Source organism: Bos indicus x Bos taurus, chromosome 13, assembly GCF_003369695.1.
Source record: "Bos indicus x Bos taurus breed Angus x Brahman F1 hybrid chromosome 13, Bos_hybrid_MaternalHap_v2.0, whole genome shotgun sequence".
In the NCBI taxonomy this organism is placed as follows: Eukaryota; Metazoa; Chordata; class Mammalia; order Artiodactyla; family Bovidae; genus Bos; species Bos indicus x Bos taurus.
This window is the reverse complement of record NC_040088.1, coordinates 42788887-42813282: the sequence shown is the minus strand read 5'-3', so window position 1 is coordinate 42813282 and position 24396 is coordinate 42788887. Positions and strand designations below refer to the sequence as shown.

Here is a 24396-nt window from a genome sequence, read left to right as displayed (position 1 = left end):
TTAAGAGGAGCCTGACCACCTCTGCACTAGTTAGAAACAGTGGCCACACGTCAGAATCGCTCTGAGAGTCTTAAAGAAAGTCTCAATTTGCTGGGTTCCCCACCACCAGACTAGTTTTCCTGAACTCTGAAGCAGTGGCATGAAGTACCTAGATGATGCAAAACCCCCCGGGTGGTCCCAGGGTGCAGACAGAGTTGAGAATTCTCATCTATCAATGATATCGTAACTAAAATAAAATCAAAGTTACCCCCCAAAAAGAAACCTGAACTCTGGAAATCCCCTTATCCCAGATTATATTAGGTTCCAGACTTTTCTGTGTAATCTGTCTTCTGCTATCATGATTGTGGGGACCTTTAGCAATATAGGACTCATAAGTCACCCAGCATTGCACATGTCTAATGGACTCCTAATTGTGTTTCATAGGTTTGAACAAGCACCAGCCTCAGGCTTATTAAGGACACGATCGGGTCAACATATTGCCGCCCTGAAAGGACATGATACTTTTGTCCAAGAAGAGGAAGTAGCGAAGCTGTCTGAAGTTTTCCTGGTCAGCAAACTGGACCAGAGGACAAAGGTTAATACTTTTTATTCTTTAAAATAAGTTTCAAATTGTACAAGTTAGTCATTTGAGAAAATAGTTAACATCCTTAACAATGATTAACATATTTGAAAAATGTAAATTGTAAGTGAGCTTTTGTGGTTGGTTGGATGAACTTTGATCTCAAACCTTTTGCATAGTGTTTTGTGTATACATTTCAGGTCCTTTCTTACAGAAGGTTAGTTAACTCAGGGCCTGTAGGTAACCTATTTAAACATACCTACCGCAACATTTGTCCAGGGAGCTCAGGAGCCTCTTGGAGAATTCTGGTTTTCTTTCTCTACACCATCCTTTAAACATACTGTGTGGTCATTTTTGTCAACTCAGCAAATATGTATTTGTCCACTTCTGTGGATTAGGCAGCAGCCCAGATCTATGAGGGGGAGAGAGAAAAATCCCATCCAGCCCCTTCTCTGGGGGATGGCAGAGTGGGTGTCTGCAGTGGGAACACGGCAGAGGGCTTAGACCCTCCAGAAGGGGAGCCAGGCATCTGGAGAAGCAAGGAGGGCAGACCTGATGTCTGAGGGAGCCAAGGGGCATGCGAAGGTGACCCTGAAAAGCCAGGCAGGATTTCAGCAGGCTCTGAGGGGGTGGGTGACAGACTTAGGGGCCAAAGAACAGGTCAAGAAAGTGCACACTTTCCCAGGAAACAGAGCCATTGTTGTGGCTGAGGAGCAGACTACACCTGGGGACAGGGAACAGAAGTTGTACAGGGTCTGGCCCGGCTCAGGAGAGGTGTTCATGGGTTCAGCAGAGTTTGAGAGCCACAGAGTCCCTTGAGCTGAGCTGCAGGAGGGGCCTCAGGGAATTTAGTCCCTGTGGACTGGGAGGGGGACAGCCAAGGATGCACCCAGCCGTGGTTCAGCGAGACAGTCGGGAGTGGACTGAGCACTTGCACAGGTAGAGCAGGTCATGCTGGAGCAGAGTCATGGAGCCAGTTCCCAGGGAGGTGCAGTGGGTGGGGCTGGAGGGCAGAAACTCAGGTCCAGAGCAGCCCATCTGGCTAGTGGATCTGATCCCTAACCAGGGATCCAGCTCAGGCCCAAGGCAGTGAGAGAATGGAGTCCCAAACATTGGGCCACCAGGGAATTCCTCCAAGTATGTTTTCACCCTTACACATGCTTAACTCTCTATATAACATAGAGTTTTCTGGCTTTAATACTTCTTTATTTTGATTATGCACAAAGTTCAGGATTCCATAGGAGCCCCCACTGGAGGCAGTCCTTGCCCCTCTGTCCCAAAGCCACAGCCTGTTTTGCAGCCCTGTCCAGAGCCTCTGTGTTGCCCTCCAGCCTTTCAGGGCACCTTCAGCCCTGCCCAACACCCCCTCCCCCAGTCCTCTAATTAGAAAAGAGTAGAAGGACTTTTTAAAAAGCATTTCACACATACACACATGGAGCGGCACAGTGAAGCCACCGACCCACGTCTGCATGTGTGTTACCCCTGCACTCTGCAGTTCCCCACCCCTTCGCCCTCCCCTCTCTCCTCTGCTCCTGCCTCTGCTCCTACCCTTGCTCTTCTCTCTCTCCTCATCTCCTTTCTCCCCATTCTCCTTCTGGAGTGGATTATTGCAGGTAGAGATACAGCCCCTGGGTGCCCCTCACAGATCCTGCCCTTTTCAAAGGTAACCTTGTGCACATCCTTCCTGAGCACATTTTCATTTTACTGCGCTGCATGTGACTCAGTAACCCTCAGTTTTGTCTTGTTTGTGGTATGGCATTGTCCGTGTAAATGTTCTTGAAGAAAGAACTGTGTTCTTTAGGAAGAACAGAACCATTGCTTTTTAGATTCTTTTTCATATCTGTTGATAAATGTAGATCCTAATAAGGATTTTGTTTTCAGGTTTTATTATCCATTGTATTTAGTTCTGTTTTGTAACAGCATTGTTCGCCATTCATACTCACTGCAGATACATCATATCTCAGTCACATCAAGGGCAAAATAAGCATTGGTCTACAGTATTGCCATTTACCATCTCCTTGTCTTTTTTTTTTAAGGTGATGTTTATATTAGAAAACATATTCCAAGTTCCAGACAAGCAGTTCACTCATAATTTTTCAAATAATAACTCCATAATTAATAGGAAGAGGGGTGCCCAATTGATAGCTCATTAGTCAAATAACCTTCTACCTCCCCTAGTAGGTATTTTGTTCCTTTTTAAATCACCATCTAGTGACAACCATAAAAATTACCAATAAATAAATGACAAAACCCATCCTTATAAATAGAAGCAAGCAGGCAGTTTCTAAATAGGTTGTGACTGAAAAAAAGCACAGCCCTAAAGACTCAGCCACCTGAGTGACATGGGCAGGACAAGCCTGGCAGATGTGAGGACAGAATGCTTTTCTGGGCTGTAGGACCATGACAGTCACAAATCAGCACAGTCAAGTGTCTTTGAGTTGTTGTCCTGTATAGACTATATATATATTTAGTAAATAATACGGTTAAATATTTCTCTGTAGATAAAAATTTTTAAAGTAAGAGATTTTCAAAATTTAAGAAAGCTCTAGTAGAAAATCATTTGATTAAGAGTCTAATGAAGCTGAGAAATATTTACTTTGATCTCTTGGGTAAATGGCTAATTAAACAGCCACATGTAAATGATGTTTACCTGTGGGTCCCTCGCCGTCAGCTGGAGTCAATCCCGTCTCTTGAGTAAATACATCATTAAAGCCGCCGAAACTCGGATTATGTCCCCCTGAGACTAGATAAGATCCACAGCACCCGCATAACCTATTAGGCAATTACATAATTGAGCTGCATGCTTTTAAATCAGGAAAATCTGTAATTACTCTATGTGGGAAAAAAAAAAAATGAGTTGGGTGCTTCATTAAAATACCAAGTACATTAATACTGCTTTTCTCCTAAGTGGTGCCTACTTGCACCCAGGGAAGCGTCCACAGGCAAAGCAGCCCAGCCCACCGGTGTCGTTCACAGAGCATGTGGAATCAGCCTTGGGAGTCCCCACCCCCTCCCTAAATGGTGACCTGGGGTGCCATCCTCCTCTCTTGACTACTCGTTCACTGGCTCGTGTGAATACGTCCCCTTTCTTCTCATTGCTACTTTGATACCGTCTCCTTCCTCTCCTGTAACCCACATACAGCTTCAGTGATGACACTTGTACTTCCGTTTGGACACTGAACAATTACTTCTGGTCTGCAAGGTTCTTGAGGAAGGGTCAGTTAAATCTGTGTATGAGGGGAATAGCCATGCTGTCAACATCCCTGGTTTTTCATTCTCTTGCTCTTCTGTATCTGCATTAATAACATTGATTTCCATATGAAGGTTTTTTATTTTATTAAGTGTTTTCACATTCATTTTCTCTCTGTACCACCCACTGCAGAAACCGTATTCTTGTAGAGCTAACATATGTTTTCTTTTTCTGAAAAACATAGCAGGAAAAAAACAAACTTGAAATATTAAGGTAAACAGAAAGAAGACAAGACAACTGCCTGTTACCCAGCTCTCTGTATAGAACTTTGTTGATACTGAGATGTGTGGTCTTTAGTATATTGACCAACATGGGTTGTGCTGTGTGTGGATGGCCTCCGTGACCTGCCCCCACACCATGTCACAGGGAAACCTCCTTTCACACCATCACATGCTCTCCATCCTTTCTGACCGTTGCGCAGAGAGAGACCCCTGTGTGGCCCTTCCACTGTCTCTTTAACCAGGCTCCTGGTGTTGAACATTTTAAGTTGTTTTAAATTTCTTCTCTAGTGAAAAAGTTTCAAAGAATATTTGAGAGCTCAATTTTTTTACAGATTCTCATGCTGTTTCCTGAGAATGAGTTCCTAGATGTAGATCTCTTAGGTCAGAGATCTTAGGTCTGTGCATCTCCCAGGCTTCTGCTCTGCACTGCCAGAACTCACCCTGGCAGGGTCATCGCTTACCAGGAATGGATGAAAATATCAGTTCTCTGCACTGTTTATGAAACCGGATACCATCAACCTTTTTTGAACACCAAATTTAGAAGTGCAGATGACAGCCAATTTTTTTGTGTGTTCATTTGACACAAATGCAGTGACAAATAGATTCAAGGGATTAGATCTTATAGGCAGAGTGCCTAAAGAACTATGGATGGAGGTTCGTGACGTTGTACAGGAGGCAGTGATCAGTACCATCCCCAAGAAAAAGAAATGCAAAAAGGCAAAATGGTTGTCTGAGGAGGCCTTACAAATAGCTATGAAAATAAGAGAAGCAAAATGCAAAGGAGAAAAGGAAAGATATACCCATTTGAATGCAGAGTTCCAAAGAATAGCAAGGAGAGGTAAGAAAGCCTTCCTCAGCAATCAATGCAAAGAAATAGAGGAAAACAATAGAATGGGAAAGACTAGAGATCTCTTCAAGAAAATTAGAGATACCAAGGGAACTTTTCATGCAGAGATGAGCACAATAAAGGACAGAAATAGTATGAACCTAATAGAAGCAGAAGATACTAAGAAGAGGTGGCAAGAATACATAAAAGAACTATAAAAAAAAATCTTCACGACCCAGATAATCACAATGGTGTGATCACCAACCTAGAGCCAGACATCCTGGAATGTGAAGTCAAGTGGGCCTTAGGAAGCATAACTATGAACAAAGCTAGTGGAGGTGATGGAATTCCAGTTGAGCTATTTCAAATCCTGAAAGATGATGCTGTGAAAGTGCTGCACTCAATATGCCAGCAAATTTGGAAAACTCAGCAGTGGCCACAGGACTGGAAAAGGTTAGTTTTCATCCCAATCCCAAAGAAAGGCAATGCCAAAGAATGCTCAAACTACTATACAACTGCACTCATCTCACACGCTAGCAAAGTAATGCTCAAAATTCTCCAAGTCAGGCTTCAACAGTACTTAAACCGTGAACTTCCATATGTTCAAGCTGGATTTAGAAAAGGAAGAGGAATCAGAGATCCAATTGCTAACATCCGTTGGATCATTGAAAAAGCAAGAGAGTTCCAAAACAACATCTATTTCTGCTTTATTGACTATGTCAAAGCCTTTGTGTGGATCACAACAAACTGTGGGAAATTCTTCAAGAGATTGGTATACCAGACCACCCTACCTGCCTCCTGAGAAACCTGTGTGCAGGTCAAGAAGCAACAATTAGAACTGGACATGGAACAACAGACTGGTTCCAAAGTGGGAAAGGAGTCCATCAAGGCTGTATATTGTCACCCTGCTTATTTAACTTATATGCAGAGTACATCATGAGAAATGCTGGGATGGATAAAGCACAAGCTGGCATCAAGATTGCCGGGAGAAATATCAATAACCTCAGATATGCAGATGACACCACCCATATGGCAGAAACCAAAGAGAAACTAAAGAGCTCATCACTCTTTAGTGATCTTTCATCATTTTGTTGATGAAAGTGAAAGAGGAGAGTGGAAAAGTTGGCTTAAAACTCAGCATTCAGAAAACTAAGATCATGGCATCTGGTCCTATCTCTTCATAGCAAATAGATGGGTAAACAGTGGAAACAGTGACAAACTTTATTTTGGGGGGCTCCAAAATCACTGCAGATGGTGACTGCAGCCATGAAATTAAAAGACACTTGCTCCTTGGAAGAAAAGCTATGCCCAACCTAGACAGCATATTAAAAAGTAGACACATTACTTTGCCAACACAGGTCTATCTAGTCAAAGCTATGGTTTTTCCCGTAGTCATGTATGGATGTGAGAGTTGGACTCTAAAGGAAGCTCAGCACTGAAGAATTGATGCTTTTGAACTGTGGTGTTGGAGAAGAGTCTTGAGAGTCCCTTGGACAGCTAGGAGATCCAACCAGTCCATCCTAAAGGATATTTATCAGTCCTAGGTGTTCATTGGAAGGACTGATGTTGAAGCTGAAACTCCAATACTTTGGCCACCTGATGCGAAGAGCTGACTCATTTGAAAAGACCCTGATGCTAGGAAAGATTGATAGTGGGAGGAGATGGGGATGACAGAGGATGACATGGTTGGATGGCATCACTGACTCAATGGACATGAGTTTGAGTAAACTCTGGGAGTTGGTGATAGACAGGGAGGCCTGGCGTGCTATAGTCCATGCGGTCGCAAAGAGTTGGACACAACTGAGCGACTGAACTGAACTGACCTTTATATTACAACTGAGATCAAACTCTTTCCTCTCCCTGTTTGTTAGCCTTTTGTATTTTCTTTTATAAAATTTGCCAGTTCACGTTCTTTGTTCATTTTTCTATCAGGTTAGTCATATTTTTTCTTACTGACTTTTGAGAACTCTCTATATAAATTTTTTCTGTTTGCTATAATAGTTTGAGCAGTTTGATTTTCATCCCTCACTTTTCTTAATGGTGTTTGGATACAAGCCTCTTCCATTAATATCTTCATTTATCAATTTCTGCATTTGAATATCACAATTGCTAAGTTTGGGGATATAAATTTAGAGTTAGCCTAGGTGACTTTTAGGGTTCTAGACTTAGAAAGATCTGCATTTAAACTGAACTTTAAGAAAATCCTAGAGAAATCGAGGCAGTTAACTCTAGGTGTCCTGCTGAATGTAATTCATAGGATGGTTTATGTTCCATGAGATCTGAAATATGGAGATGTCTTCCTCACTCATCCTGCAGATAGTGTATACTTTGGCATTGAATTTCTAAGTGCTTTCTCCTGGCTCCTGGGAAGGTTAGAACAGTGAGGAACTAGTTTGTTGATATTGACTTAGGCTGCAGACTGCTGAAAACCATGAAACAGTATCCAGCCCCCCACCCCACCCCTCCTCACTGTACCAGACTGGCTCCAAATGTATGAGAGGAGAAAAAGCCTTTATTGCCTAACGGATCAGATGGAACCCAAGCATGGGCCATTCATAAACACCATCAGAAGGTCCATCTTTGGTGAATTTTTCAGATAGAAGGTCCCACTTTGCAGAGCCCTTCAGTCCCAGGTGGCACATGCATGGCAGCTTGCTCTGGGATTTGGTTCCTTTGCAGGTATGGGTTCATGTTGTCAGCGTCACTCTGCAAACTCCTTCCGTCTGGGGCCTTCTTAGAAATGCACCCTTTCAAAGATCTGCACACATCTTGAGTAGGTATCACAGGTGTTCTTCATGATTCTGCATAAGTTGTTTTTGACTGATCCTTTGAATGGACCTTCTGACCCATCCTTAGCTGAGGCTGACTTTTGTTTCTATCCCAACTTGTCATGATTCCTTCCCTGTGAGGGACTTATCTTGTGAATTCCTCTGCAGATGACCCACTGGGCAGATTTGCTGCCCTCTCTGTTGGCCTCATGGTCCAGCAGAATCAGATCAACCATTCTCATGCTGTGATTTGACCATCCATCAAAACCCGTATAGATATAAAGTACTTATCTCTGAGGAGTTACCTCTAGAATTATCTTTAATGTTCCTATCAAAAAGCTAAGAGAAATCCCAGAGATATGAGTATTAAGTAGTAACGATAAATGGGATAAAATATACAAAATAAATGAAACCTGTAGAATGCCCAACACTTACCATGGTAAAAATTTTAAAAAAGGGCTCCAGGTAGAGATGATGGCATTGGTGGTACTCTCACCAAGCTTACAAGGGGTTGTTAGAAAGACGTTTGTAGCTATAATACTTTAGTCTGTGTTCTTTTGAAGCCCAGGTGGAACCCAGTTGAAACAAAAGAAGTTCTTGTAGGAAAGGGACGTGTAAAACAGATAGCTTATGTGTCATCACCAGGGACTAGTGAGAAGTTGTCTGAGTCACTGACCATCCAGGACAGTCTCCTCTGTTTGCACATTGCACAGTAGAAAGTGTAGAAACCCTCAACAGGCTTTTAACAACTTTATTCTTAAACCATGGGTTCAGACAGTGGCTATTGTGAAGTCATGCTAAGAAATTATCACTTACAGCTATTGTATGAGATAATACAAAGGTGCTTTAGGTGAAGTCGCTCAGTCGTGTCTGACTCTTTGCGACCCCATGCACTGTAACCTACTGGGCTCCTCTGTCCATGGGATCTTCCAGTCAAGAGTACTGGAGTGGGTTTCCATTTCCTTCTCCATGGCATCTTCCCGACCCAGGGGTTGAACCCAGGTCTCCTGCATTGTAGGCAGACGCTTTACCATCTGAGCCACCAGGTAAGTCTCATGATAATACAAATAAGAAATACATATTTGAGGCCCTGTCATAATGTTTGGATTATTTTAAATATCAGGAAAAGGAAATTACAGCTTTAACTGCAGAGACTAGGCCAATTCTTTTTGTTCATCTTTGGAAATGCTTTCCAAATAGCCAGGATTATTGGGTGCACAGAGGAGGCTCCCGCTCTCTACAGGAACAGATTCGATTAGATCAGGATGGGTGGAGATCTCGAAATGAGGGGAAAGCCAAAGGCAAGCACCTTGCTGGGGTGTCCAGGCCAATAACAGTGGCCTTGGCCAAACTCACCAGGCTGAGTCGTTGAGCTTCCGCCTCAATGATTCTCCCTGTCAAAGCATCATGTCCTTTCACGATGACAAGCAAAGAGTAGAATCTTCCCCTTTGTTCACTTGACACTAACCTTGTTACCACTTCACGCTTGGGTAGAAGATGGCCGGAGAGGCTGTGCCCAGCTCCCCTTCACATTCACTTGCAGGGTCTCAGGTCCATTCCCCACACGGTAGGTTTACTGCTGCCATCATGTCCCAGGGAGAGGTCGGCACCACTAAGCAGTCTTCCACTCCAAATGGGGGAGAGAGAGACATGTGCCTTGGCAGCCAGACGGTGACATTGTGTTGATTGTTCAGCTCTGGTCACCAGTGTATTTTTAATTCTTAAGAGAAGAATGCTGACCCAGATGTGAAGTGTCACAGCTATTAACCTATCCTGTTAATTGCCACATTTTCTCTATGTCTCACATTGGCTGTGATCAGATCTCCACCCACCTCCCTGCCCAGGACACTTGGAGTGGCACAGATAAGACCGTTCTGTGCCTGGAGGAAGCAGACAGGCTGTGTGGCCACTGAGTTTCCTGAGCTCCCTGGCCGACTTGGTGGCAAAGTGCAGAGTGTCCGTATCCTTGACTGAAGGTTATGGTTTCCAGCGAGGTCTGGTCTCTCTTTGCTTCAGTGTACCCTCCTCAGCCCCTAAGTCCTTCCACAGTCCTCCTTTTGGAGAAAGTTCAGGGGTCATTTGAAGAATGAGGATACTGTAAGGTCACATTTTTCCAAATCTCCTCAAGCCAAACCAATTCTGTCTCACGTGCCTGAAAGACAGAATTCAGGCCATGAGAGAATGGATCTGGGATGTACCACCTGGGTTAACAGAGTTAGTCATGGCTCACACACATCCTTCCCAAGTAAAAAGATACCACACTACAGTCCACAGAAAACATCTCCTTGTGAGTGTAAATTATCGTGAAGAATTAAATTATGCTGGAAAATAGCCTAGTGTTACTTTATCTTGAAGACATTTTCTTTTTTTAAATTTTATTTTATTTTTAAACTTTACATAATTGTATTAGTTTTGCCAAATATCAAAATGAATCCATCACAGGTATACATGTGCTCCCCATCCTGAACCCTCCTCCCTCCTCCCTCCCCATACCATCCCTCTGGGTCGTCCCAGTGCACTAGCCCCACGCATCCAGTATCGTGCATTGAACCTGGACTGGCATCTCGTTTCATACATGATATTTTACATGTTTCAATGCCATTCTCCCAAATCTTCCCACCCTCTCCCTTTCCCACAGAGTCCATAAGACTGTTCCATACATCAGCGTCACTTTTGCTATCTCGTACACAGGGTTATTGTTATCATCTTTCTAAATTCCATATATATGCGTTAGTATACTGTATTGGTGTTTTTCCTTCTGGCTTACTTCACTCTGTATAATAGGCTCCAGTTTCATCCACCTCATTAGAACTGATTCAAATGTATTCTTTTTAATGGCTGAGTAATACTCCAGCTTTCTTATCCATTCATCTGCTGATGGACATCTAGGTTGCTTCCATGTCCTGGCTATTATAAACAGTGCTGCGATGAACATTGGGGTACACGTGTCTCTTTCCCTTCTGGTTTCCTCAGTGTGTATGCCCAGCAGTGGGATTGCTGGATCATAAGGCAGTTCTATTTCCAGTTTTTTAAGGAATCTCCACACTGTTCTCCATAGTGGCTGTACTAGTTTGCATTCCCACCAACAGTGTAAGAGGGTTCCCTTTCCTCCACACCCTCTCCAACATTTATTATCTGTAGACTTTTGGATCGCAGCCATTCTGACTGGTGTGAAATGGTACCTCATATGGTCTTGATTTGCATTTCTCTGATAATGAGTGATGTTGAGCATCCTTTCATGTGTTTGTTAGCCATCTGTATGTCTTCTTTGGAGAAATGTCTATTTAGTTCTTTGGCCCATTTTTTGATTGGGTCATTTATTTTTCTGGAGTTGAGCTGGAGGAGTTGACATTTTCATGTAGTTTAAATGTCAGGAGACAAATCTCAAGTAAAGCTTGACGTAAAATAACATTTGAAGGCTGATCTCTGAGACCAAGGGGAGTGTGACCACAGTTTGTTAATTTTTTGTGTGTGCTTTTAAACCCTATAGGCAACTGCGTTATTGAAAAAAGATCTCGCAGAAGAGCATGACAACAGGTTGGCTGTTCACAGCAGCAAGTCATCTTGTAGTTTGCCATCTACTCCTAGTGATGAAAGTGGAATAAGGAATGGAAAACCCACTCTGTGGCCCAAAGGTGTTACTACAAGGGAACAAGGTAGCTATTGTTAAGGGTTCATCCACAGCAGAACTGCACTCAGAATCAGCGTGCCACCCTCTTTCTCAAAGTGTGCCCATAAAATAAAGCTGCTAAGCAATGCCTGTGATTCAGTATGTGTGATACATTACTCGTTTTATACCACCTTCCACTTCAGGAAAATACCTGAAATCCGAGAAGAATGGGAAACCTAATTGTAGGTCTTCAGTTCTGCTAAATTTCCAATGGAACTAGTTTTTATAAAGCTATGAAATATTAACAGAATTAACACCTGACATTAGGTACTTTTTTGATCATCCCGTAAAGATGGAGATGATTCCATTAAAATGAATTCCATGAAGTACTTTGAAGTTTTTTATATCACTTAATAGAATTTACTCATAATCAATAAATATTCTTTTAAATTATAATACAGCCTTATAAAAGTCTAAACAAATGATTAGGAATCCATGAATTTATGACCCCCCCCCAATTTTATTACCAATTTTTAGTCTCTAGAAATGGTGATTATTTTAGTGTTACTGGTAAGATGTGTCAGGAAACCACTGTCAGCTGTCCGGGACGTGAGCTGCCTGGGATGAGGTCAGAAGTTGATGACATGTGCTATACCTGAGGCCCACGTATGTTAAGCCCCACCCAAATATGATCAATGTCAGGCTAAACTATTTTGCATGAAAGCAGCATAGAGATATCTTAGCTTTTGAATAGGCTTTCTTCTAGGCACAGTGTATTTCAGACAAGAAACAAACTAACCAAAAAGAAAAGGTAGGGAGCAGTGCAGTTAAAAGGAATGGCAACTAAAAAACCAAACAAAGGCCGGTTCCATCAGTATAACCTTGAAATACATTGTTATTATCACTTGTTCCATTTTTAGAAGACAAGAGCAGAGAAGAGAGCACAGAAGAAAGCATGGCAGCGAGGATGCCCATCACAGGTAAGTTGACGGCTGCCTGAGGACCTGGGATTTTACTTTCTTCTGTAAGCAGAACAGTTTAGGTTCATGTTCTTGGACTCCGCCAAGAGCAGGCAGATTCAGTGACCATGTGCTGGAGCAGGAGCTCCAACCTGAGAGTGTGGTGACCTTCAGATCAGATCAGATCAGTCGCTTAGTTGTGTCCGACTCTTTGCGACCCCATGAATCGCAGCACGCCAGGCCTCCCTGTCCATCACCAACTCCCGGAGTGGTGACCTTAGGTTAACACAAACAGAGGTGGAAAATACTCAGGTCTGCTGAGTCCTTCAGAATTGTTGCACATTTGTGCTTGAGCGTGTCCCACCCCCATGAGCCTTTCAGCGCCTGCCTCTGTGTGTAAAGGCAAGTCCCCATGGGGACACCAGTCATTATATGGCCAACTACAGATGTGTCTGATTTCCTCTATTCTTTCTTATAATAATTGACTGTATCATTATTAAAAAAAAAAAAAAAAAGCAGGAAAAAATGTGCCAGACAGGAAGCTTGCTTGTGTCTCAGTTACAAAGCCCATCTGATCAATTACAAATTTTAGCAATAAGGTTTCGTTAAGATATGTTAAGGTTTCTGCTCATGTATTCGGCTTGTTTAGATGAAATCTGAATGTCATTACTTTTTTTAGTTTTAGAATATCAACAGCAGCAATTAGTATTCTGATCAGAATTCTATTTGTCATACATCTAAATTTACTAGTACCTTATTTTGTAAAGTGGTGTGCTACTTCATTATAAATTCAAAGGTCTGACTTTAAATATTTATACAAGTAAATACACCATTGCACCGAGATACTGAGGCATGCATCTGCATATGAGTTAGTTTTGTTGTTTATCAGCAAAGAGAACAGTTTCTTTTATGGCAGTACGATTCATGGCCTGATGATGAATTCTGAACCCATGTGTCTGCAATGAACTCCGATTTTGAAAAAGGAGTTTATAGTGGAGCAATTATTGTATATGTTCTGCATCAGATAATATTTCACTCCAAAATACAGAGGTTTTCTTTTCCTTGAAATATTTTCCCAGTGGTATGTTTATTGGATTTTTATTCTTCATTTTGAGAAAACTCTGATAGAGTCCCCTGTTTGTTTTTTTATTAGTAAAATTAATAAAAGTGTAGATGTTCCCAAACTACAGACATCCAGAAGGTCATTTGGGTGCTTTTCTTTTGTATCTGCCTTTGAGTGCAGGATATCTAACGACCTCTGAATTTGCTTCAGTTCAAATCACAAGGGCTTGTTGGGGAACCCTGGGGAACCAGGAAGTCCCCTTGTCTCCTATCGATCCCTGTCTGCTCAGCACTCTTTCCAGACGCCCCTGTGGTGAGTCGGTATTCCCACATTAGCACAGGTGTGATTTTCCCAGAGGACTTTTTAACTTAGGGCGAGCTGGCATGGGACATTATACCGTGTCAGGTGGCAGCGTGATGAGTCACTGTGCGTAGACACTGCAGGATGTTGGGCACAGTCAGCCTCGCTAGTGTCCGTCACCACATGTAGTTACAGGTTTTCTTTCTTTTACTGAGAACTTTTAAGGTTTCCTATCTCATCAGTGTTTAGGTACACAGTCCTGCGGTGTTAGCTCTAGTCCCTTCGCTGTGCATTCGGTCCCCGGGACTTACTGACTTTATAACCAGAAGTCTGCGCCCTTTCACCCCATCACCCGTGTCACTTAGCCCCACCCCCGTAACTTCCAGTGTGTCCTCTGTATATCTCAGAATTTCCTAGTAAGAGAGGAGGTAGTTAAGTATCATTGTTTCAAATCTTTCTTCTCTTCACGCAAGAAGAGGTATGATGTGCCTCAAAGTAATACAGGTTATTTTCCGTGAAGATTTTTTTTAATTAAATTATAATTCCAACAATCTGTCATTGATCTGTCACTGCTGCTGCTGCTAAATCACTTCAGTCGTGTCCGACTGTGCCACCCCATGGACTGCAGCCCACCAGGCTCCCCCGTCCCTGGGATTCTCCAGGCAAGAACACTGGAGTGGGTTGCCATTTCCTTCTCCAATGCATGAAAGTGAAAAGTGAAAGTGAAGTTGCTCAGTCGTGTCCAACTCTTTGCGACCCCATGGACTGCAGCCTACCAGGTTCCTCCATCCATGGGATTTTCCAGGCAAGAGTACTGGAGTGGGTTGCCATTGCCTTCTCCAGATCTGTCACTAGTTGGCAGCTAAAAAAAAATTCTTTGTGCCTATTACAGGCCAAAGAAATAGACATAACATAACCAGGAAAATGTGAAAAAGCTGTCCAAAGCATCTTCTTAGTGGGAACATCGTGGTTCTGCCCCAGCCACCACCACCCCCTCCTTGGCAGCTCCCAGCATGTGCCTGCCAGAGGCCTTGGGCGCCTCAGCTCTGCTCTGCTGTGGTTGTATCTATCGTTACAGCTGCTTTGATCTCTGAGTTCTTGATCTTGATCTCTTCATTAATGTTTGTGTCTTGCCATGATTATTTGGAGATTGGCCTTTGGTAAAGTAAGGCATTGGAAGGACTGATAGTGAAGCTGAAGCTCCCGTACTTTGGCCACCTGATGCGAAGAGCCAACTCACTGAAAAAAACCCTAGTGCTTGGAAAGATTAAAGGCAAAAGAAGAAGGGGGTGACAGAGGTTAAGATGGTTAGATAACATCGCTGGCACAATGGACATGAACTTGAGCAAACTGCAGGAGATAGTGAGGGACAGGGAGGCCTGGCATGCTGCAGTCCACAGAGTCACAAAGAGTCAGACTGAGCAGCAACAAAGTAAGGCAGGTGTATGAATTAAGACAGAATCCTCCCCCTTTGTAATAGTTCTGTTGAGGCTTCCCCATCTGTACAGGCTGCAGTCCTTCTAGAATATTCCAAAGAAAAGGAACATTTTCAAGGCTGCCCTCGGAGGGTTAAGAAAATGTGGTAGTCTTTGGCATCAGCCATTGCTGTCACCAGCTCTTTACTTCCTGTTCTGTTTCTTCACCCACTGAGCCTCTGACCTGGGAAAGCAGACCTCCTGCCCAGCCAGATGGTGTGTGAGGTGAGGTCGGGAGTGTAAAGGCACTAAGCCTGTACTGGACACACAGCCCACGTCAACTGTGGTTTACGTCGATCTTTGTGTGCATCTTATGTTGGTCTTCTGCACCGGCCCCACTGGCCGTACCATTTTCATCCCTGTGCATCTAGTTAAAAGGAACCTCACGTGTGAAACCCAGAGGGGAGAAGTGGGAGGGCTTGCACGGTGCCACAGAGGGAGTAACCATGAGATGGTCCCAGAGGGGCGCCCGGGCACCTCCGGCCTGGGATCCTGACAGCAGCTCGCTTTCCTGGAGATACAGTAGCTACTCGCAACCGCCCAGCCCTGCGCTGACACGGGTCCTCATGGACAGCATCTCCCACTGAATCCATTTCTGCCAGAAGTTTCCACATCAGAAGGCAAATGAAGATTTGAATCCAAAGGACATTACCTCATCAGAGAGGAATCTTGAAGAGAGCTTCACGGACTTTGGGAACTTCTCATTATATTCATGAAGAAACCGTCCAAGAAGAGGCCCAAACGGCAGCTGCAAGGGCTCCTGGCGACCTCGCTGGTGAGGGCCCCATGTCCCTGTATGGTGTGTGGTGGGTGCCTCGTGGTGGGGGCCAGGCAGCTCCCCTGGGGAGCTAGGAGCTGGTGCAGAGCTGCACCCAGAGAACACAGACCCTTGGCTGCTCACATAGCACAGGCACCTGCTGAGGACTTGGAAGAGACATCCATCCGTGAACCATGGATGAACAAGAGCGAACCTTTGATCTGCTTGCTAACACAGTCCACCCCTTTCATTAGTATAGTTGTTCACCTTAAAGATTCCAGGTCGAAATCAAAGGTTAAGGGGATTATCTATGAGTGTGTGGGTTTCTTTATACAAGAATAGTATATAATCTGCATATATGTCACACCTCTACTTCGACTGAATCCAGGGATGGCCAGAGACAGCCAGAGACTGGGTCCTCACCCTCCTAAGCCTCTAACATCTCTAACCGTCATAGCAACCCTGGAGGAACACAGACAGTTCTCCAGATGGCCCAGCAAACTTGGAAAGATTGAGAGTCCTTTTCAGGGCCATCAGATCAGATCAGATCAGTCGCTCAGTCGTGTCCGACTCTTTTCGACCCCATGAATCACAGCACGCCAGGCCTCCCTGTCCATCACCAACTCCCGGAGTTCACTCAGACTCACGTCCATCGAGTCAGTGATGCCATCCAGCCATCTCATCCTCTGTCGTCCCCTTCTCCTGCCCCCAATCCCTCCCAGCATCAGAGTCTTTTCCAATGAGTCAACTCTTCGCATGAGGTGGCCAAAGTACTGGAGTTTCAGCTTTAGTATCATTCCTTCCAAAGAAATCCCAGGGCTGATCTCCTTCAGAATGGACTGGTTGGATCTCCTTGCAGTCCAAGGGACTCTCAGGAGTCTTCTCCAACACCACAGTTCAAAAGCATCAATTCTTTGGCGCTCAGCCTTCTTCACAATCCAACTCTCACATCCGTACATGACCACAGGAAAAACCATAGCCTTGACTAGACGAACCTTTGTTGGCAAAGTAATGTCTCTGCCTTTGAATATTCTATCTAGGTTGGTCATAACTTTCCTTCCAAGGAGTAAGCATCTTTTAATTTCATGGCTGCAGTCACCATCTATAGTGATTTTGGAGCCCAGGGCCATATAGCCACTCAGACTTAAGTATTTAAGCCCAAAAGTCCATCCATCTCACCAGCCAGCCTCTCTTGTTGTATAAGAGAGGCACCTGCCTCAGGGCGTCTGGATCAGTTAAAATACCAGCTTGTAACTTAACAAAAGATGAGCCCTGAAAGGATGCTCTTGAGAGCGATGAAGAACAAAGCCTGGAGAGGTGGGCAACTTGCGAGGATTTCTGAGTGCAGACAGTCCCGGGGTGGCCCTTGTAAAGCAGGGTTAGCCTGTACCCCTAGGTGAGCCTGAGACCACAAGAAGTACAGGACCATCAGGGCAGTATCTCCCTGGAGCACTTAGGCCAGGAATGAAGCCATGCTTGTCTAGATGAAGAAAGTCTTCCTCTGAACCACTCGCACCCCCAAAGGGAAGTTTCCCCCATTGGTACTTTTATTGGTATTTATACTCAATTTACCTTGAGAATTTGGTGACTTTTAATTTAGTAAATGATGCAGCTTATGCTAAGTGTCAGAGAAAACAGAGCCCCTGACACAATATCTGGCACACAGTGGGCACTCATTTTGTCAAATAAATGAATGAAAATGAGAATGTAAAGGAGTTCCTTTAAGTGCTTGTTGATTCAGGCCATCACACCGTCTCTTTCCATCAGTCACTCCACCAGTACTTTTCCCACCCACGTGCCCATCCTGGCAAAACTCATCTCCTTAAGCTCCATGTGAAAAGGGCTCTCAGCTTTTATCTCAAGAGGATTAAGCCTCTAAGAATGTCCATTCAGCCTCTCATTCTTTTGACACCAGTTCTCTTGGTCAAGCTGTGTTGAAAGTGGTTGCCTGACTGTGCCATTTCTCACTGATATTCTTTGGCAAGCTGAAATATTCCAGGTCAGTCTGTGGTCCGTCCCTTTAGAAGCTCTGTGGGAGGTCAGCCTAGGTTTGAAGGGTGCTGTCAGACTCTGGGCAGGGCTTCCCCAAGCATCATTGCTCGAGCTTTACCACAGAATGGGAGAAGGCTGGAAATGGACGATGGCCACATCGTCACAGGAGACTGGATCTATCCTGGGATATCCTGGGAGAGAAAACTGCAGTGACGACAGGACTGTGAAGGCGAATGGCAAAGCGCTTGCACTCCGGAGCCTGTCTTGAGTCTGCACCGCACCTGTTCTGTCCTGGAGATGCCTAGTCAGGTCCAGATGCCATGCCTGGGGCAGCCAGGAAAGCACTGTCTGCTGCTGGGTTGGCCCTGGCCCTGCCCAGGTGGCCCTGTGTCTGTGGTAGAAGTCAGGCTGCCATGGCTTCACCGTGGGGCCTGCTGCTCATGAAAGCAGAGAACTCCTCACTTCATATGCTGCAGGCTGGCAGCACCTATTTACTGTGGCTGTGGAGGAATGGAGGGCACCTTCTGGAAGAGCTCCTAAGCGGATACATTCCCAAGAATGAACTCAGAAGTGCCTGAGAAATTCTGCTCAGAGGCTGCCAGCAGAATCCCACGTGGACCAACCCGTGCACCAGCCACATCCTGAACTGGGTACCCCAGGACCTCCAGGTGTGAGCCCAGGCATCAGTCTGTATGTAACACACCAGGCAACTCCCTAAGCCTGAGAACCATGGAGCAGGGAGCCTCAGAGCTGAACCCTCCTTGTAGGTTATCCTGTGAACCACACTTCTTTTATGCAAGAGACCCCAGTGGAAAGGGGGGTAGGTCAGGCTCTAGATGCTTCGATGCAGTCAGGGCTCAGGGAGGGTGTGACTTTCCAAAGGCTGCTGTGACAAAGCATCACAGACTGAGAACCACAGACCTGTTTGCTCTCACAGCTGTGGGTGCTAGAAGTCCAAAATCAAAGTGGCAGCAGTGCCCTGTGAAGGCGCCGGGAGCATCCTTCCAGGCCTGCTGCAGCCTCAGGTCTGTGATGGCACAACCCCGGTCTCTGCCTCCAGCCTCGTGTCACTGCCGTCTCTGTGTCTGGGCTTCTGTGTCCTCTTCCCAGTGGGAAGTGCCCTCCCAGTCAGCAGAGTCAGTGTCCAGAGTGAATCCAGGATGAGTTCATCCTGAGATACTTCACCGAGTGCATCGGCACAGATGCTGTTCACAGAGCAGGTCCCCTTCTGAGGTACTGGGTGGATGTGAATTTGGGAGGAGCACTATTCAGCCTGGCAGGGGAGGGACTTCATCCTAGTTTACACTGTCGCCTCTGGGTCATCACCTACATGATCGCTCCTGGCCCAACTCTAGATGATGATAATGCTGATATTATAATATCATGATATTAGGATAATAAAGAGTCTTCATTCCAACTCTTCTCATCTTATAAATCACTGAGTGCAAATGACTAAAAATATTGTTTTTAAGGACTATTAATTATGCCAGTAAGATATAACTTCCTGATCAAAATGACTCAAAAGTTAAATATTCCATGACCTCAAGAGTTGAAAATTCACCTCCCGTGACTGAGCAGTGTTACATGGCTGGCACTGTGATTATGAATTATTGTGTGAAGTAGCATCAGCAAAATGGTTTCAGTTCAGTTTTTAAACATTCACTAAAGGTCAGTTACCAGCCTGGCACGTATTTTCAGGTGTAACCATTGAATCGTCCCATAGAAATTCAGGATGTGATGGAAACACCTCTTTTCTGAAGCATCTGTAGGCAACTGGTTGGAAGGAGGAGCTTTTCCCTTCTCTGAGCATCAGCCATCTCGTGCGAGAACAGAGAAGAAGCCCGGGTTGAGAGGTCCCCTGGCCCAGGACTGCTGGCGGCGTGGCAGTCTACATAGGACAAGTGATTTTGGTTATGGAGCCAACCTGTGTACCTTACGTTCACATAGACAGGTGGTGTTCTGTTGTTGTTTTTTTTAATCCTTAAATATAGATGAGTTTTCTGTATTTTCAGAATTGTGAAAGCACCCTTATCCTAATATTTTCTTGTTTTAATTTGAGATTACTGGACAAGTGATTTCTGGGTTTTCAGTAATAATGTTTACCTTTAGAATTAATTTTAGTATTCCATCCCACAATTTTTGTCTTATTTAGCAAAAACAGCTGGGTTTGCTGCATCTAGCGCTATGTGAATGAAAAGTCGGCCTGGATGCAGAAACACACGAAAAGCAACAGCACTGGGAAACCCAGGGACATAAAATATTTTTTGAATTTAAGTTTAGAATTTCTGCATGCTTCCTGCAGGAATCGCAATTATCCTCCCTGGCTCAGAGATGCCCGGTTCTTTCTCGGTTCAAGGCCGCTCTTCTCGCTGCGCTAATAGCGTTGTTCGCATCTCCTTTTGTTATTCCCTCTCTGGACCCAGCTCTTTCTTCACCAGGGATTTCCTGGAAAGCCAGGCCGACCCTCTGCCTTGGAGACACCCCTCAGAGGCTGGGGGACCAAGTGTTTATCTGGCTCTTGTAATGGGTTGTTAAAAGCACTTGTTCATCAGATATTTTCCTTTTCTTTTTATTTGTAGATTTAAAAGTATTTTAGCAGGTGTACATTTGCATATAAAAGAGAACGAAAGATAAGAAGTTGGGGCTTTTTCTCTCTTCCTCAGCGCCATCTCTCTCCTGCCTCCCTTTATTCAGCACATTTTCATTTTCTTTCTTGGTTCCCATTTTCTAGACACAAAATGAATATCAAAAAGGAAAAAGAAAACAATCTCAGGGATCCTTCACCACTTTGCAAGAAGATAGATGATTGGGTTCAGCCAGCTTGTGTGACCAAGTAGGGAAAAATAATTTTATCTTGTTGTGTCATCAGCCTGGAATTGATAGCCAGGGATAGATATTAACCCCCTGGACCCCTTGCCTTATTTTGTATTTTAAGCTGCAATATTTTCTACTTTTGAAACTCCCCATCTCAACACAACTTTGAGTATATGAGAGAAGCCTGACTGAGCAACTCACAGCTGCACGCTTGTGCTTGCATGTATGCTATTTCTGTGTGTATCTGAGCATATTGTGTTTTTAGAAATAGTTGTTTTATATAACTGTTTGCACTACTCAATATTTTTTGAGAGTTTGATATTACTGACGGGAAGAAGTATCTCTGTGGAGTTGGGAGTCACAGGCTACAAAGTGAAGCCTTAAGGGGCCACCCAGTCCTCAAATTTGTAGGCTTACAGGGTCCGTGCAGTGGTGAAGACTCAGGTCTCAGGTCTTTGCACCTTGAAAAGGTGCAAAGGACCCTTGTCGCAACCTTATTCATAACAGGCCAGCTGGAACCTCCAGCTTTATTCCCTTTCCTGCATCTGCTCACTCATTCATTTAATAACTGAATATGCACGGCTGCAGTGTGCAGCCTTCAACTGATTGATTCTTCACTGCCTTCTTCCAGAAAAACCTGGACTTTGATTGCCACAAATTCAAGTCTGTAGCTTTGCCTTATTATGTTTAAATCCTGGCCAGGTCTTCTAGGCTCTTCCAGAAGAGGGTCTGAATTGTTTGAGCACCACTAGCAAAAATTGTCCTCTTGCTTCCAAGGATTCTGAAATCTGGTTTGTTTGATATGGGCAGCTCCTTCGAAATCCCCAGGGGACTGCTGCAGCCTCCCTGCTGCTGTGTTGTGGGCTCTGCTGGGTCCTTCAGCGGGGAAAGCTGGCCCTGACATCCAGCTTGTGTCCCATGGCTGAGGTTTGTCTCTAGGGGTGCTTGTGCCTCATTCAGTGAACAAAGAAACTCTCCCTGCCCTCTGGTTTCAGGGTTGCAGGTATGTTCTAAGTGGCCTGGGCAGTGTTTTAATTTTCTTAAGGCAGAAATCTGGCAAGACTAGGCCCATTTTCTCACCTGGAAGCTGTCGTCTGTGGCCACAAGACAGCTGTCCGCCCCCCCAAGACAGGACGCAAATCCCCTCCTGTCCCCTTGCTGCCCTGCAGCCACAGGACCCAACCTCCCTCCCCCGTTGTCTGGCCAGAGTCACATGTGTGGTCCTGCCCGGCCCCCAAGAATCTGCACGTATACCCTGCCCCGTCCTTGCTGTCTGTGGCAGAATCTGTGATCCAGGTGCTGAAACTTCTCGGCCTTTATTTCTACAGGCTGCATAGCCTTCAGCCTCTCCTGGTCATTTTTTTTAAAACCAAACCTTGATTCTGTTTTTCCTTTCTGGGTCATCTCTCAGTGCTTGGGCTGCTGTTTTATGCAGCTCTTCTGACTAAAGAGTGAGGGGAGAAGGACTGGCGTCCTGAGCGCTGCTCCAGCCCCTCCAGCTGCTTTGGGGGCGCTGGTCCTGCCTCAGTTAGTGTCTGTTCCTCCAGTGAGTGCAGCTAATCCTTTCACCTTTAAATCTCCCTCTGCCCTGAAACCATTTACAGAAGCTTTCACCAGAAGTAAGGGCAGGCAGTGCCCCCGGAGGCCCTCAGCTAGCTTTGCCAACCCTGTATTACTCAGGTCCAGGCTGCCACATCCCAGATAAAAACTGTCCAGGGGCCACCAGTGACTCTGCTCGGAGAAGGACCCCAGGAGGTCTAAGGATCAAATGCCAAGGAGGAGCTGGGTTAGGAAGGAGGCAGGCTCAGGCTGAATGGGTGGGAAACGTTAGCTTTCTCCCTTCAAACCACTGTATGTGGACAGTGGACACAGCTCAGGGAGAGATTCTGGAGTCCTCCCCGTAGGACAGGCAGCAAGCACCCGAGGGAGATGTGGGGCGTGTGACCATGGCCCCTAATTTCCAGGTGCTAGGATGGTCCCTGCACCGAGGCTGCTCACTGCCCAGCCCTCCCTCCCAGGCTCAGGCGAGCAAGGAGATCCATTCTGTCTCATATTTGGACAGAATGCTTAATCCCCACCCCACCCGCCAGTCTGAAATCACCTCGCAACAAGTAACATGAAGTTTTGCACAAAAATTCTCTCTGGAAGATAAATAACATGTGTTCTTGATTTCTGAGAAACCTGAGAGCCGGCTCGCTGGAGTGAAACGATTCCCTTCAGACGGTAGACAGACGAGCCCAGCTTCCAGCTCCAGCCACCAGGGGCCTTTGTTCACCCAGAGGCTGCTCTCTTCTCTTTCTTCCTTCTTCTTTCTTTCTTAAAAAAAATTCTTTCCATCTTTGCTCTCTTTGCCATGCCCAAATAAGTTTAAATGAATGCAGAAATAGCACATGGTCATTAAAGTCTGGACTTGTATCATAAAAGCTGAAAAACTTTTTGGTTGATCTTCACAACTGCATGTTCATCTCATTTACAGTGATTCTTTACCTGTTCAGAAATCAGACACCCCACCTTTGACTTCGTTAACACCTTACCCGTGCCCCAGGTTGCCTTACAGGGACTCTGAAGTGACAAGAACGTTAGAATCAATCAGAGTATTACGATGCACTCCTGTCCGAGTTGCCCTGGGACAATGGGCCAGGTCACTTCTATACACACACACACACACACACACACACACACACACACTTACTTACTTTCCCCTTCTGCATGTGCTGCGTCTGCTGTTTTCTTTAGTAAAGTTTTCAGAATACACGTTCCAGTGTGCACTGATTTCACAACCCAGCAATGTTTTTATTTTTTTAAAAGTTTCCTTAGAATTTATTATTTTCAAAATAGAATCCCTGATCTGTACTTTTTTAAATTAGATAGCATTTACTACTCCAAAATAGGATGCTCATTTTAAATGCTTGTTTTTTATCTCGAGTGATTCTGAGTAGGTAAGTTATGTTTTTTCTCCTTTCGGTAATTTTTAACCAGTAACAAGGGCCTCGTGGTTCAGTTCTTAAACAACCAGCAGGAGCAGGAATGCAGCCCATGGCAACCCCCGTAGTTTGTGGCCCTGTGGGGAGCATGGGGGCCGTTTTGCTGTGTCACTGCTGAAACTCTTAAGTCTCCTTTCTCCACTTCACCCACGAGGCCTTGAGACCTGAGGCAGCGGGAAAGCCTGCATCACTCAGGTCCTTCACGGGACCTCTCTATAGTGCTTTCCCCAGCAGTCTTCCCCACTTAGAGAAGGACCAAAGGGTCTGTGGGTTGTTTCCTGTTTGTCTGTATTTTGTTGACTGTGCTTTTGGTGCTGTATCCAAGAAATCACTGCCAAATTCTGGAGCTCTTCTCCTACCCTCTCGGAGCTGAATAGTTTTAGGTCTTACATTCAAGTCTTTAATCCTTTCTGAGTTGATTTCTGTGTGTGATGTAAGGTAAGGGTCCAACTTCATTCTTATGCCTGTGGGTGTCCTGTTATCTGTGCCTTTTTCTCACCTGTAGAAACGAAAGCCTACCAGAGGCTGAAGCAGTCCGCCCTCCAGGGCAGCACGCACCAGGCCGGAGATGGATTCCAAGAGGCCACAGCCCCCACGTCACAGCCGCCAGGTGAGCAAAGCGACACTGGGAGCCCGAAGCCACCACTCGGGCTTGTGCAGGGAGGGTGTGCTCTCTGGAGTTTGCTTTGTAACAGGCTGTCACCACCTTAGGATAAGCCAGGGCTCCGTCCTGAATAGCAGGCGTTTGGAAGTGGCTTCCTTCCAGGATGTGTGCTGCCAACAGCCTATGGACCCTTGGAGTCTGCCTGGCGTGTCAT

At 45.1% G+C, this 24396-nt stretch overlaps 1 protein-coding gene across 3 annotated transcripts in view; it reads left to right on the top strand.

Moving 5' to 3' along the window:
* The window catches only part of KIZ (kizuna centrosomal protein), a 93754-nt gene that overhangs the window by 54654 nt on the left and 14704 nt on the right, over positions 1 to 24396 (top strand). For all 3 annotated transcript variants that reach the window (XM_027559586.1, XM_027559587.1, XM_027559585.1), the window contains 4 exons: positions 424 to 574; positions 11115 to 11280; positions 12155 to 12214; positions 24084 to 24188. In XM_027559586.1, coding sequence (XP_027415387.1) covers positions 424 to 574; positions 11115 to 11280; positions 12155 to 12214; positions 24084 to 24188 — 482 coding nt within the window. The remainder of the gene's footprint in view (positions 1 to 423; positions 575 to 11114; positions 11281 to 12154; positions 12215 to 24083; positions 24189 to 24396) is intronic.